Source organism: Perognathus longimembris, chromosome 1 (genome assembly GCF_023159225.1).
Source record: "Perognathus longimembris pacificus isolate PPM17 chromosome 1, ASM2315922v1, whole genome shotgun sequence".
Classification (NCBI taxonomy): Eukaryota; Metazoa; Chordata; class Mammalia; order Rodentia; family Heteromyidae; genus Perognathus; species Perognathus longimembris.
Window position 1 is genome coordinate 93213673 of NC_063161.1, and position 15162 is coordinate 93228834.

The window sequence follows — 15162 nt, forward strand, 5'->3', positions numbered from 1 at the left end:
AGAAGGCTCACTTTCAACTGCTCATTAAAACAAAATAAAGTGAAACAAAACCATATCCTTGGCCCATCTCTTAAAGGAAAAAAATCAAGAGGAAGCAAGCAAGCAAGGACAAGCATCCTGATCCCTTGCTCTGAAATACAGAATATATGGGGAGTTTCCAGTGTAATAGTGATGGGGGTTGCTCTGCAGGCAGGTGCTGGAGTAGGAATCCTGCCTTCAGAATAGCTCAGTGGTACTCTCTCATTTGTAAAATGGGCTTCCTAATATTATCTGTTTCATTAGTTTATGGTGTGGCTTGACTAAAGTAATTTGTATAAAAGTGTTAAGAACAATGTAGGCGTAAAGCTTGTCAGCCATTATATTATTATTATTATTAAGTTTTTTTGTATTGTTCCTTGGGCTTCAACTCAGGGCCTAGACACTGTCCCTGAGTTGTTGGGTTTTTTTTGCTCAAGATTAGCACTGTACCACTTCCAGATTTTGGTGGTTAATTGCAGGTAAGAGCCTCATGGACTATACTGCCCAGACTGCCTACAAACTATGATCCTCAGATCTCAGCCTCCTGAGCAGCTAGGATTATAGGTGTAAGTTACTGGGGCACAGTTTTTGTGTGTGTGTGTGTGTGTGTGTGTGTGTGTGTGTGCACGTGCACGTGTGTGTGTGCACATACCAGCAGTGGGGCTTGAATTCAAGGCCTCTTGTTTTTTCTTGGCTTACTCACTAAAGCTGGCAGTCTACCACTTGAGGCATACATTCACTTCTAGTTCTTTCCTAGCTGACTGGAGATAAGAATCTTAGGGATTTGTTTGCCTAGGCTGCCTTTGAATTGTGATCCTCATATCTCAGCTTGCTAGGATTGCAGGTATAAGCCATGATCACCCATCTCTAATATTATTATCTATAATTCCCTGAAGATATGCAGGCCAAAAATGCTAGATTTCCGGGATTTGGAAAGTGATAGGAAAACAGTCTGAGGTGCAGACCATAATTATCTATCTTGTCTGGCAGGCCAACTCCCCAATCCCTTTCCTCTTCACTGTTTTCAAAGAAGGCACTGAAGCCCTTCTCGGTGTAGGGAGATTCAGCATGTGGGACTGGAGATAATCTGTTAGCATGTGGGTCTTAGCGTAGACACCTCACCTCTACTGACAGCCTCTCACTTACTATCACCTCTCCAGAGCACCAGTGGGTACATGAATTGGCTATACTGCCCCAGGCCGGATGGATGTCATAATACTTTACTGTAGTTGCTTGTCACTTCATGTCATGATAGTGTGGAGTATTAGAAAAAAAGCTTAAGACTTTTAATTGATAAGAGAGCCAGTTGAAATACCAGTGATGGAGTTTTGGTTTTAGGATTAACTGGTTTGATTTCTATCTTTCTTATGATCAGGTACATGATCATGAACAAATCATTGAATCTTTTTAGTCCAGTGTTCTCACATAATGAGGACATTAGATTAAATGATTTCTGAGTCCTAAATTTCTATATTTCTAGATGAATTATTTTACCATGCTGTTGCTGGGAATATGAGTTAAAATTTTTGAAGTTACTAATTATATGGCAAGTTTTGAAGTCCATAATTGTGATCTTCATAAGATATTATTTGACCTACAGTACAACCAAATCAATTTAATAAGCCACTTTATAACAGGAAAAAATGAAGGTACTGACATGACCTGGGTAGGGAGGTAGAAGAATGAAGAGAGGAATTATAGTCATAAAATTCAATGAACTTATATATGTAACTGTACATTATTTTGACAATTAAAAAATTTTTAAAAATCAGTGCATATCCTACAAAATTAAGAATATTGAGGGGAAGGATTGTATTCATAAATTGCTTTGTTGAATGGCAACTGTTTTGTACAACTGCTTAACGACAATAAAAAATAATTAAAAATGTCAGGCACTAGTAGTTCATGCCTATCATCCTAGCTAATCAGTAGGCTGAGATCTGAGGGTCACAGTTCAAAGCTAGCCCAGGCAGGAAAATATGTGAGACTCTTATCTCCAATGAACTACTCAGAAAAATCTGGAAGTGGCACTGTGACTAAACTGGTAGAGTGCTAGCCTTGAGCAAAAGATGCTCAGGGACAGTGCCAAGGTTCTGAGTTCAAGCCCCAGGACTAGCACTAGCACTATATATACACTATGTGTATATATATATATATATATATATATATATATATATATACACACACAAACAGTATGTATATAAAATCTTTGTCTAGAGGGTGATGTTAAGTTTTAAACTAAGAATCCAGACTTTCCAATATTAAGAATTGTGAATTATTATTTTTTTCATTTATGAATACAGTAGACTTTCAGCTAGAAACCAAAGTGTGCAAACCAGTAATGGTTCTTCTCTACAGTCTACTTGTCGAGCCAGCTGGGAAGAATGTTACCATGCTGTGAAAAGCAGAGGCAAAGCTGTGGTGAAAGCCATAGGAGAATAGTAGGCAAGAAGTTGTAGGCAACAAGAGGCCCTGACTAATTGTGGCAGGCCTGAAAGGCTCCCTAACAACAAAACTGAGCTGAGAAGGAAGGGTAAGAGCCAATGCGGAATGTGGGGGTCACCCAGGATCATAGCTAAGGATGATGCAGTGTTTGGGGCACTGGAATAACTGAGGGCAGTTCTTCAGGGTAGCAGGCAGGGGTGAGAATGGGGAGAAGGATGGAGAGATGAGCTTGGCCCAATTGTGGAAACCCTCGTGGCCTAGGTTGTAGCCTTTGATCAGGTTTCACATGAAAACTAAGATGATCAGAATCTCATTCAGAAAATGTACTATGAATTGTGGTTGGAAGATAGTGTCTTTCTTGTACTTTTGTAGGTGAACGTTAGTAGATGAGTGTCCACCTAACGCGAATCCCTTAGGAAGTTCAAGCTCTCTTAATCAGCTGGCTCACATGGAAGGAAACTGCAATTTAAGAACACTTCTTGCACATTACACTTCTCCCTGAAATAGCTACTGAACTCAGAGAGGCCGTGACAGCTTTCTAGAATCATCTGTTGTTGAACTGATGATATGCCAAGCTCCTGCAACTTCCAGATGCAACTCTGTAATGACTCAATTTTTAGTGTATACAAGAATTATTAGGGTGCTTCCAATCGTGTGTGTGCGTGTGTGTGCGCGTGTGAGCTAGTGCTGGGGCTTGAACAAAGGGCTTGTTGCTTTTAGTTTTTTTACTTCATGCTGGTGCTCTACCACTTGAGACAGAACTGTACTTCTGGCCTTTAGCTGGTTAATTGGGGATATGAAACATAGACTTTTCTGTCTAAGCTGGCTTTGAACTGTAGTCCTCAGATCTCTGCTTCATGAGTCGCTAGCATTACATGTGTGAGCCACCAGTGCCTGGCCTGGGGGTCTACACTTAGGGGTTCAGTTTTGGAAAATTTTGGTAGAATTCAGGCACTATGTTTGAAACAAACATCCCCTGTGATTCCTGGGGCATTCCAAGGACTAGACTCTGAGAAGCACTGCTTCAGAGCTTCAAATGTCAAACCTGCTTTATCACAATCAAAAGATAAATTCTATAACCATATCTCCAACAGTCATGTTAGAGTGACTAGGTACCTCCTTCTCAGAGGGCAGATGGGACATTATTATACCTAGAGAAGGAAGTGCCCTTACCTAGTTCTGCTATGTGGTGAGGGGCAAGTAATACAATCCAGAGACCCCGTGACACACAAATACTGCCTAGAAGTACAAGATGAAGAACATAGACTTTGGAGTTGGGATGCCTGGGTTTGTATTCTCATTCTGGGGTTTACAGTGATGTGATCTTGGACACATCACTTAACCTCTCAGCTTCCAGCTTGGTCAGATGCCAATTATCACAGTCCCTTTGTCAGAGGGAGGTGGGGAAGCTTGTTTGAGTCAACATAGAGGCTTTCACAGTAGCATGATAGAGATACACACAACAGCTTCCATGCTTCCATTTCCACATAATGCTTCCTCCCTTCAAAAAAATCAAGACCATGCTATTAATGACATGACAGGAAAGAAAGCTATTTAGCCTTTTGCCAAGCACCAAAAATTGTGTCTCTGTAGGCTTGTTACCTTTACAGCTATATTTGCTTTTCTTAAGGTGAAAACTGACACCATAAAGACTTTTGGTTTTCTGATAGCAATAAAGCAAATTGCTTATTTTATTGACTCTGGTGCATAAAGTAGAATCCTATGCACTAGAATTCTTTCAAGTACTTTTATACTTATTTTTTGAAGTGATGGAATGGGGGACATTATGCATCTAAAAAGATAAGTGAAATCCTTTAGTAGTTACTCATTTAGCTGGAAATAGGAAGTGGCGTGTCTAGTTTGGGAAAGTAAATGTGAGCTCATGTCCTTTCTGCTGAAAACGAATGTCTAGGAAGAGTCTGGTTCAGACCCAGCTCTGCCCTTGTTTCTGGGGTATAGATCGAGTCCTTGCTGCTCCTCTGTAGAATGGATCTAATGGTTGACAAATACCTAGATTGTGTCAGCAAAGATCACCGAAAAAAGAAGTGTTCCTCAAATGGTATGTTCTTAGCAGGGGCTGGAGGAGAGGTCCAGTCAGCTGTGGAAATTGAAGTGCTGACCAGGGCATCTGTCACTCCACGGGCACAATGGGCCAGGAGGCCATGCAGAGGCAACAGTAGCACTTGTCATAGCCCAGAAGGGCCCATGGAAGAAGCAGCAGGCAGTAGCTTATTGCTCATTAATATTATGTACTGCAGCTGGGAGACCCCCATTTCAAAGGGAGCTCAGAGCAGCTTCAGCAGCAGTTAATGGCTCAACAACTTTTTAAACAGCTGGGGAGGTGATCCAGAGGTACTTGGGCATGGTGGGGTAGTTGATTTCTCATCATCAAGAAATTCCTTCATGTTTAAATAATCCCCATTTCAGAAGTAGACAGAGGGTCTATAAAAAGGCATCATCACACTCATCTATTTCTTATGACAAGCATTTCTTCTAAGAAGGAAGCTTTAGCTTATACCTACAGGGGTCTACAAGAAGAAAATACAGCTGTTTGAGAAGAGATCATAATCCTGTGCTCCTCTCCAGAGGGCAATTTTATGAGAAAATTCACAATGCTATGACTGGTACATTTGATGTTGGAAAAATGGGAACAAAAAGTGGCTAATCTTGTTCATGTGAGCTTTCTGACCATCAGGATGCCTTCCACCAACATGCAGAAAGCCAGTGATGCTTTGATCAAAGTAGAGGAAAGTTCAGGAGCTCGGATGAAAACAAGGGGCCTAAAAGGCAGGCTGATACATCCTTGTCTGCTGTCCATTCACTTGTTCTTTTGGTTTTTGTTCAGCTGATTTGGATTAGAATGATAATGTTGAACTGCAGCTGTCTTTCCAGGTGAGATGTCAATTGCAAGCTCTTCAGACATCCACATTTTGTCTCATGTTCTTTCTACCATGGACATTCATGGCTAATGTAGACATTTGTCTCCAGTGGGCCTGGAATTTACAATCAGACTGAGCCATCAAGGGACATTCTAAATGTGGCTGAGACTACCAGTAACCTAAGGAGCCTAGGGTTGGGTATATATTTCACCATGTGGACCAAGGAGCTGAAGAAAGTATTGAGAGAGAGAGAGAGAGAGAGAGAGAGAGAGAGAGAGAGAGAGAGAGAGAGAGAGAGAGAGAGAGAGAGAGAGAGAGAGAGAGAGAGAAAGAGAACACTAAAATAGATATTCAAAACAGATAAACATGTAAGACAGAAAATCCTGAAGGCATATGAATTCTTTGTCCCAGGAACTTCTGGAATAGTGGCTTAACTTTTCGCTTTAGATTCTATGATACATTTCTTATTTATTTTGGTATATATATATTTTTTCTTAATCTAGTGGGAATTGGTTCCCATTACTTGTAACTAAAGCATCCCCATGAATACATCAACTTGCAACTTGATGAGTGAGGAGTAATACGAAAACCTCTCTTCTCATTTTACAGACCTTTAATCTGATGGAGAACCCTTGGGATTTGGGGGTGTTGGATTTACAGTGCACGCTAGGAAGCTATAAATAGCTGTAATATACTGAAACCATCTGGAATCATCAAGGAAACTGCCACGTGCTCTTCACCATTTCCCCTTGCTCCTGCCACACTATGTATCTGTAACAAAATGTACAAGGATGTGAAGAAATACCCCAAGAGACAGTTATGTTCCTTGAGCATAGATTTGAAATTTAAAAATTGGGGAAATCTCCTGAGATATAAGTTATCATGTTGTCTATCCTTGCATTATTTTAATGTGTTATTTGGAGTAGAATCCTAAGGGGACTTCTGGGGTACCCCAGGAGTGGTTACATAGGTATGATAACTCTAAGAATTCAGTGAACATTCTTGTCTGAACTTCAGAAAATAGATCAGAAATGTCCAACAATAATATAACACAGGCTACAGGTATAAGTTAAAATTATTCTAACAGCCACATGAGGGAGCTAGAAAAAACACTGGTGAAATTAAATACTGAAATGTTGTCCTTTCAACACATAATTATGAAAAGTGTGAATGGGAAATTTTATCTTCCTTTGTTTTTCATACTAAATATTTAAAATTTGTATACACAGGCCTAGAGACCCGGGAATGAGAGCTTGCTTAGTAGAAGATCAAGATAGTGCTGGCTCTGGCAAAGTGGGCACAAAATGAAGGGTAAAGCATCTTTCCTCCTTGTCCAGAGGCCTCATTGGAAAGGTGTGTGTGTGTGTGTGTGTGTGTGTGTGTGTGTGTGTGTGTGTGTGTATTTGTTATACTAGGAGGTGGGACTTTTTAAAGCAATTATTTGTATTAAAGTTGATCACCACTCTTTGTGTCCATATATGACATCTTTTTGAAAGAATCAAGCCTTATTTTGGTGGTGCTGTGGGGTGCTAGACAAAAGCTAATTATTTACAAAGAGGCTCTGCTCTGAAGGGAAGCTAGCTCTTCTGGGGCTCTTTGGCAATGACAGAGAACAAAACAAAAGATCTGTGACTTAGTTGAATATCCAAGGAACAGGTTTATGACCACTGAGTTTAGTAACTAGCTAACCTTAGATTTACATTGCATTTTTATTACTATGACATAACCATAGACAAACAAATTGTAGATGGAAGTTAAGAAATTTTCATGGGAAATAAGAACTCAGGAAAACTCATTGGAAAAGAGTCTATAAGGGCACAAACAGCAACTTCCTGGTGAGTTAGGGACAAGAAGAAAGAGGAGGATTGTGATTCTGGCCCTGGGCAAAATTAATACAGCTTCTTCCATACGCTGGAAGAATTTGAAAGGGTTGTCTGCACATAACTCTGGGTGAGAGGTGTCTAATCACCCAAAATTTTGGTATGGTCTATATACAGCAACCTGAAATATGATAAGGCCTTTTCATTGTACAGATCTGAGAAATTAAGTACATGAACTCATTGGCATGTTACAATTTTGGCAAAATATAAAGAACATTCCTGGCTGGAGGATTGTGAGTTAGAGGTTAGCCAGGACAATAGAGTGAGACCCTGTCTCACTCATTGTTGGTTTTCAGGCTGACGCTCTTCGGAATAATTAACATATACTTAAAAAAAAGTCAGGTGCTAGTGGCTCATAACTGTCCTACCTACTCAGGAGGCTGAGATCTGAGGATCATGGTTCAGAGCCAGCCTGGGCAGGGAAGTCCGTGAGACTTATCTCCAATTAACCATCCCCCAACTAGAAGTGGAGCTATAGCTCAAAATGGTAGAGTGCTAGCCTTAGCAAAAGAGCTCAGGGACAGTACCCAGGCCAGGAGTTCAAGCCCCAAAACAAAATAAAAAAAGAATGTAAAACAGATTGTGTCTAGGATTTAAGTATGAGTTTATGGGAAGTGTTAGGGTTGAAAAAGGAAGGAAGGAGAGTGAACACAGTCAAAATACTTTAATACTTTCTGTACAGATGGAACACTTTCTGTGAAGATGGAACAATGAAAGTTGTTGAGATTGGTTTAGGAAGGAGAAAGAAAGGAGGAAGAACAGTGACAGAGGGAGTGCACCCGATCAAGCTACATTGTCATAAGTGGAGATGTCAAAATGCAATTGCCTTGTTCATTGATGTGAATACCAATTTGGAGAAATCACCAACAATAACAAATATATTCCTTCTAGACTTGCTTGCATAGAGAACTGGATGAGGGATCTGAGGGACACCATTTTCTCTTGGACATAGGGGTTATATAGAATTATGTGTGTGTGTGTGTGTGTGTGTGTGTGTGTGTGTGTGTGTGTGTGTGTGTGCTGGTACTGAGACTTGAACTCAGGGCTTGTATGCTGTCCCTTAGCTTTTTTGTTTCTGCTCAAGGCTGGTGCTCTACCAGTTGAGCCACAGCTCCATTTTCGGCTTTTTGATGATTAGTTGGAGATAAGTGTGTCATAGACTTTCCTGTCCAGGCTGTCTTTGGACCTTGATTCTTCATATCTCACCTTCCTGAGTAGTTAGGATTATAGGTGTAAGACATGATTACATGGCCTTTATAGTTTAAGCCTTCATTGCTGATCTCCCACCCTTTGTTCTATCCCAACAGCATTGGAGGAAGAAAGAGCACCATGGTAGGTGCTTGTGAAAATGAGTTATGGCAGCCCTTCAGTGCATAAGGAGAAGAAGTGCAGATACATTCACCTCTGGACACAGGCTTAACCAACACTGCATGTCTGCAGCTTTGAGGATGGAGATCATCTTAAACTACATGACTATAAGGCCTATGGTACTACTTCTAATTTAAATCTGAAAGATCTGATGAAACTAATCTTTTCATTTACCACAATGGCAAAATACCACAAGAGTCCTTAAAATAATCATGTAGGACTGAATACTGGAGGGGAAAAGAAGATGTGAGAAGGAATCTTTTTGACATCAAAGAATATTCTATCAAAAGGACCTTAAAGACCAGGCAGTCCAACCTACTCATTTCCCAGACCAAAAAAAAAAAAAAAAAAAAAAAGAAGCCCAGAGAACAGATGGACTGCCTCCCTCTTGTCATATGGGGCTTAAAAATATATATGTATATTTTTTCCCCCATAGCTTTAGTGAAAGTGACCAATGTTATCTCATTTCCTGGCTCCTCCAAACCGAGATCCAGCCAAAATGATTATTTATAATCTGAATCTACCGTACACTCACCTACCTCCATCCTACCATCCCCATAATTCTTTACCCCCCTAACCTTCCAAATCCCATCCTTTAAATAGCCTTCAGAGATGGCCTCCATGTTCTGTCTTCTGGATAAACATTTCCCTACTGAAAGAAACTTCTGTCAATGCTTATTATTTGCTAATGATGCAATGATATTTATTTATTTCCTAGAATCAACTGGGCAGCTTACATAATTTTTTAAATCACATTTAGTCTTCTAAGTAATCATATGACATTGGTGCTTGTTTTAGTCATATTGTACAAATGAAGAAATTGAGACACAGTTTAAATCATGTGTCCAAGGCTCTGAAGTAGCAAGTGCCTCTGAAGGTTTAGTATCACCATTAGGCAGACAAGAAAGCTAGATTCGATTGATTTTCCCTAGTCGCCAATACAACAGGAAATACCAGCTGATTAATATAGAGGAATTGAAACTTTCTAGTTAATGGACACAGGAAAACTGAATTTTCAAACTCTCCTAGGTTAAAGTTTAGGCAAAAACATAAAGCATTGCTTTGTGAACTTTAATTTCTTTTCTTTATCTCTCTCTTTCTTTCTTTCCCTTCTTTCTCTCTCTCCTTCCCTCTCTCTCCCCCTCCTTCCCTTTCCCTCCCTCTTTCCTTTCTTTCCTTCCTCCCTCCCTTCTTTCCTTCCTTCCGCCCTTCTTTCCTCCCTCCCTCCCTTCTTTCCTCCCTCCCTCCCTCCCTCCCTCCCTCCCTCCTTCCCTCCCTCTGTTCTTTTCTTCTTGTGCTGTTACTGGGGTTTCAATCGCAGGGCCTTGTGTTTCTTCCACTCAAGGCTGCCATTCTACCACTTGAGCCACACGTTCATTTATTTATTTTACTTTTTTACTGATTAACCAGAGATAAGAGTCTCACAGACATATTTTCCCTGGTTGGCTTTGACCTGTGACCCTCAGCTCTCAGTCTCCCGAGTAGCTATGATGACATGCTTGGCATAAGTTTTAATTTTAATAACTAGATGTATAGGAAATATCCTTTTGCCAGTGATCAATTTGACCATGAACAGGTAAAATAGATAAAAGAATTAAACAAACACAAGGCTCACACTGTCTCTGAATTTCATCCTGGGAGAATAGTCTCCAAGATATTCCCCCAAGTCTGTCATTGTTGCTACTTGGGAGACTGAGAAGTAAAGATCACCAGTGAAAGCCCTTTAGCGAGAAAAAAAACATAATGACTATGAAGGTCTAGAAGCATTTCTGAATAGATGAGAGAAACCTGTGGAAGACTGAGCTATTTCTTTCAGGTATAAATAAAATTATTCATTCTGAGCATTTGAGGAGCGGTTATCTTTTATTATTTGGATCTTAAATGTTCCCTCATGTCCTAAAACCTAAGGAGCTGTTAGGAGGTGGTGGAGCCTTTATTGGATAGGGCTCAGTGGGAGGAAGTTGGGTTATTGGGAGTGTCCCCTTTGAAGGGGCTATTTGTACTTTTGCTCTTTTCTGTCTCTCTCATTCCTTTCTGGCTGCCATGAACTCAGCAGCTTTGTTCTATTATATGCTCTTGGCCATGATGCTGTGCCTTACCACAGGTTCCACAACAGTGGAGTCAGGCCAAGTATTAGTGGCTCATGCCTGTAACCTTAGCTACTCAGGAGAGTGAGATCTGAGGATTGTACTTCAAAGCCAGTCTAGGCAGGAAACTCTGTGAGACTCTGATCTGTGATTAACCACCAAAAAGCTAGAAGTGAAGGTGTGGCTCAAGTGGTAAAGTGCCTGTTGTAGAATTTAGGCCCTGAGTTCAAGCCCCTGTACTGGCCGACACAAAGGAATACCAAAACCAGTGGAGCTAATTGACTCTGCCCTGAATTATTTGATACCTAAAGCCAAATAAACCATTTTTTCCTTACAGAATGCTTGTGTTAATTTCTTTCTTTTTTTTTTTTTTTGCCAGTCCTGGAGTTTGAACTCTGGGCCTGGGTGCTGTCCAAGAGCTTCTTTTTTTGTTTAACTACTTTGCTCTACTACTTACATCATAGGGCCACTTCTGGCTTTTTTGAAAATGATTGCTGAATAGTGAGTGGTAATATTCTTCACAGGGATGCATTACTTTTAACAAAAATTGCCATAATGAAACTGCACATTTAATTCATGGAGGCATTTCTTTTTCCTATAGCAGTCTAGGGTGTGTGCAAAGTAAAACTGGATGATGTATTCAAATAAAGTCTTTCCCCTTTCCCTCTTTTCAAATAAAGAACCTCCAGCGAAGAGTGGGAGAGTTTAATAATAAAAAAAATATAAAGTAGGATTCCTATTATCTCTAACTGAGAATGAACTCATTACTCAGTCTCTTGTCCTTAAAAATATCTAGTTCTAAATCTAAATCAGAGACAGTTTAAAACTTAAAACAGTGTTGTTCCTCAAAGCATTCTAGTTCTTAAGAAGTAAAAATCTTTAAGACTTAAAACAATGCTGACTAGTAATCACTGACAATTACTTCTTCCTTTTCTGATCATGTTACTAACTTTTCTCAATATTTCCCCCCCAGTATTTGAGTTGAAATCAAGTGCTGTCCCTTAGCTTTTTCACTCAAAGCTCCACTTCTTGCTTTTGATGGTTAATTGGAGTTAAGACTTCCTGCTTGGGATGGCTTTGAACTGCAGTACTCAGATCGCAGCCTCCTAAGTAGTTAGGATTACAGGTGTGAGCTACCAGCACCCAGACTGTCTTTGTTTAAGAGTATCACCTCTAATTAAGTTAAATAAAAAAAAGTATTGTCCCTGGGATACTTTACCATGCTGAAAGAATTTCAGGGCAAGTCTATCATGAACAGATTAGAATCAAAGGGAAATTTGTAAGTTATTTGTGTAATCATGCCTCTGTAGGATTGTTTTTACATGCATGTGAGAAGTGACAGGCAGAATCTTTTAGCATGTAGCCTGTGACAGGAGGGTCACTACTTTACACACTCCACTGCTTTGCTCAACAAGTCTCAGTATTAGATACCTCCCAATTCTGAAAACAAAAAAAATGAATGACTCTTCACTTTTGTCCACACCTGGCTCCTGGGTTGGCACAAATCTTTTATTTCTCAGGTATGAATTTTGAAGACCTTTTTCTCTGCCTCAGGCTTTCACGCCTCCATGAAACACCTGTTCTTTTGACCTATCTGTTGTTCCTTGGGTTCAGCTCTGTCAATGACACCTTTCTCTAAGCAAGCCATTTGTCTTAGCATATATTGTATTCACTGTCTCCCTATAAAAGGGCACAGCTCTGGTCACTTTGGGAAACTGCTGATACTGTCACATTCCTTTTGGCTCACCGCATTTGTCATGACAGGACATCTCTGTGATCTAAGGACCTACCTTTGCCAAGGTCTCATCATCCAGATGATTCTTCTGAATCACATGTTGAAGTGCAAAATAAATTTTTTCCTGAAGCTTCTGGACCTTCCTCGGTTCTATCAGCCAAGCCCGGTCTAACACAGAAGAACAAAAAATGGGTAAGAACGAAGATAGGGAAGAGAATCTTTGTTTTATCAAGTGCTGAGCTTCAAACTTACTTCAAACTCCTCAGTTCTGAATCGCTCCTAAAGAGATGTAATTATTTATATGAAACATAAATATTTCATAAGCAAAAAATACAAGGGGGCTAAGAACACACAAGCTAAGGTCACAATTGAATGCCATGGGGATCTGAGGAAAGGACACAGTGGTTGAAACAAACACCTTCATTTCTGAGTGTGGCCATGTTATCTTAGAGTGTGGCCATGTATGCTTAGATAGCATACACATGAGTCATTTAAAAAAAATGTACTAAAGTTTTATTTTTATATACTAATTTTTAAAGTAGTGGATAGGAAAAGCTTTCCTTTCTCCTCTCATTATTCTGACTCCTCCCTTTGCTTCCTATTCTTCTTTCCTTTCTGCCTAGAAGCTTTATACACCTTGGTGACAAAATGCAGGCTAGCATGCATGCCTTAGTTTGATGTTTCAATGAAGAGACATCTAGAGCATCCAAACACTGGTAAGTACTCATGGAAAAGAACGTGGACATGATCCTCTCAAACACAGTTCAGGTCAGGTAAGAAACCTGATTCTGTAATCCTATATAGGAGAAGGGCAAGTCTAGCCAAGAGTTAAGCAAACCCTTACGTAAGTGAGCACAAAGGCCTCAGTGACAATTGTCAATCAGAATAAATTAAACTTCCTTCCTTCTTCCTTCACTGAGCTATTTGGAGATGAATAAACAGTAGCTGTTAAGTCAGGAACCTGGGGAAGGTAGAGGCATGGCAGGAAATGGATCTTTCCATCTGTCTTTCTCTTCCTTTTGAGCATGGCACTCAAGTAGGGTGGCAAGCAAGAGTATTTTGAGTTGCAAAATCTCTGAGTGTTGGTCTGGAGGACCTAAAGGGCTAAAGTATTCCCCACTAGGCAGGACAAGTCAAATTTCATACTTCCACATTCTGCAAGTTTTGATGATGGAAAAAGGAAAAAACAGCTCAGCTGATGTCTAATTCATGAAGTTCAAGCTAGTCTTTCTGGGGCTGTCCTTTCCATAGCTTGTTCATGCCTGATAGGTTATGTCTTCAATATTTGCAGCTAGGAATCTGCTGACTTCCACAAACATGCCCCCTACTCCCCAAAAGAGAATAGTTCTTTGTGAGGCTGCTCCTTTGAGCAAGCAGAAACCAGGGGGAAAACATCTCTTTCATTTATAGACCCACAGGCTTAGTCAGTTTTCATATTGAACTAAATCAAATTCAAGGAGCAATTTGGCCTATGGTTGTTATCATAAAAAAGATATTTCTTATCACTTCTTTCATCTATTTTTGTGCTGTCAGGTGGGGTAAACTTTCTAGGGCACACAGACACACATGCATGTGTACATACACACACACTCACACACATACACTCACACACACTGCACATGCTAAGGTTCAGAAGAATAGCTCTGATTTTATATAGAGCCATAAAAGAGACTACTCCAAAGGACAACTAATTTCCATTTTTGGTAAAGTAGTCAAATAAGAATAAAAGTAAAAATTTAACATCTGGATAAGACTATCGTGGATCCTTTTGAGAACTGTAGAGCCTACTGGTAAGAAAGTGGAGAGATTGATTTCATTGGTAAATATAACTAGAATGACATGTCACAGATCCTAGATGAAATCTTACATCACTTGTAAGAATGGTGTCTTCCAACCTCCCTGGAAAATATGTTAGGGTATTAGAAAAGAGATCCATCCCTGAGATAAATGGGTTATGGAAATAATGTATCCCCTGACCTTAAAATTTAGACAGGGATGCATTCTTCTTTCAATAGAGAGCTGTCAATGTGGCTGATATAACTTGGTCCCAATCTAGCCAAATACACAGCTGAGGAATTCTCATTCAGGTTGAAGATAGAGTGTATATATACTATCATAATATTTTAATTATATTACTATGATTATATATTGTATTGTTATTAATTATTGGCTAGCATATACTTTAAAAAGTATTTCAATGGCTACAGTTCTAGGAAAGTTGTTTTTTTCACATTTTATTGCATTTCAGAGGTAGAAGAGGCCTCTGCTATTATGGAGTCCAATTGCCTTATTTATTTATTTTATTTTTTTTGCCAGTCCTGGGCCTTGGATTCAGGGCCTGAGCACTGTCCCTGGCTTCTTCCCGCTCAAGGCTAGCACTCTGCCACCTGAGCCACAGCACCCCTTCTGGCCGTTTTCCATATATGTGGTGCTGGGGAATCAAACTGAGAGCTTCATGTGTAGGAGGCAAGCACTCTTGCCACTAGGCCATACTCCCAGCCCGAATTGCCTTATTTTATAAGTGAGGAAACTGTGGCTTTGAGGGGTCAAGTGTTGAAGGTCACTTAGATCACTGATGATAGAGCTGGTACTAGGAGGTCCATGTCTGAAATTCTTATTTCCCCAGGAACTTCATTATAGGAGCCAATTTCTCCCTCAGCTGCCCTTTATCTTTTGGGAAACAGAAAAGAGGCATATCAATGCCTGAAGTGAGGATTCCAGCAGTAATTTGAGTGGAAAAGCTAAACAAA

At 40.0% G+C, this 15162-nt stretch overlaps 1 protein-coding gene across 2 annotated transcripts in view; it reads right to left on the reverse strand.

The window, feature by feature from the left end:
• Window positions 1-15162, reverse strand: part of Rorb (RAR related orphan receptor B) — a 182593-nt gene that overhangs the window by 646 nt on the left and 166785 nt on the right. For both annotated transcript variants that reach the window (XM_048351691.1, XM_048351685.1), the window contains exon 9: window positions 12468-12580. In XM_048351691.1, the coding sequence (XP_048207648.1) occupies window positions 12468-12580 (113 nt within the window). The remainder of the gene's footprint in view (window positions 1-12467; window positions 12581-15162) is intronic.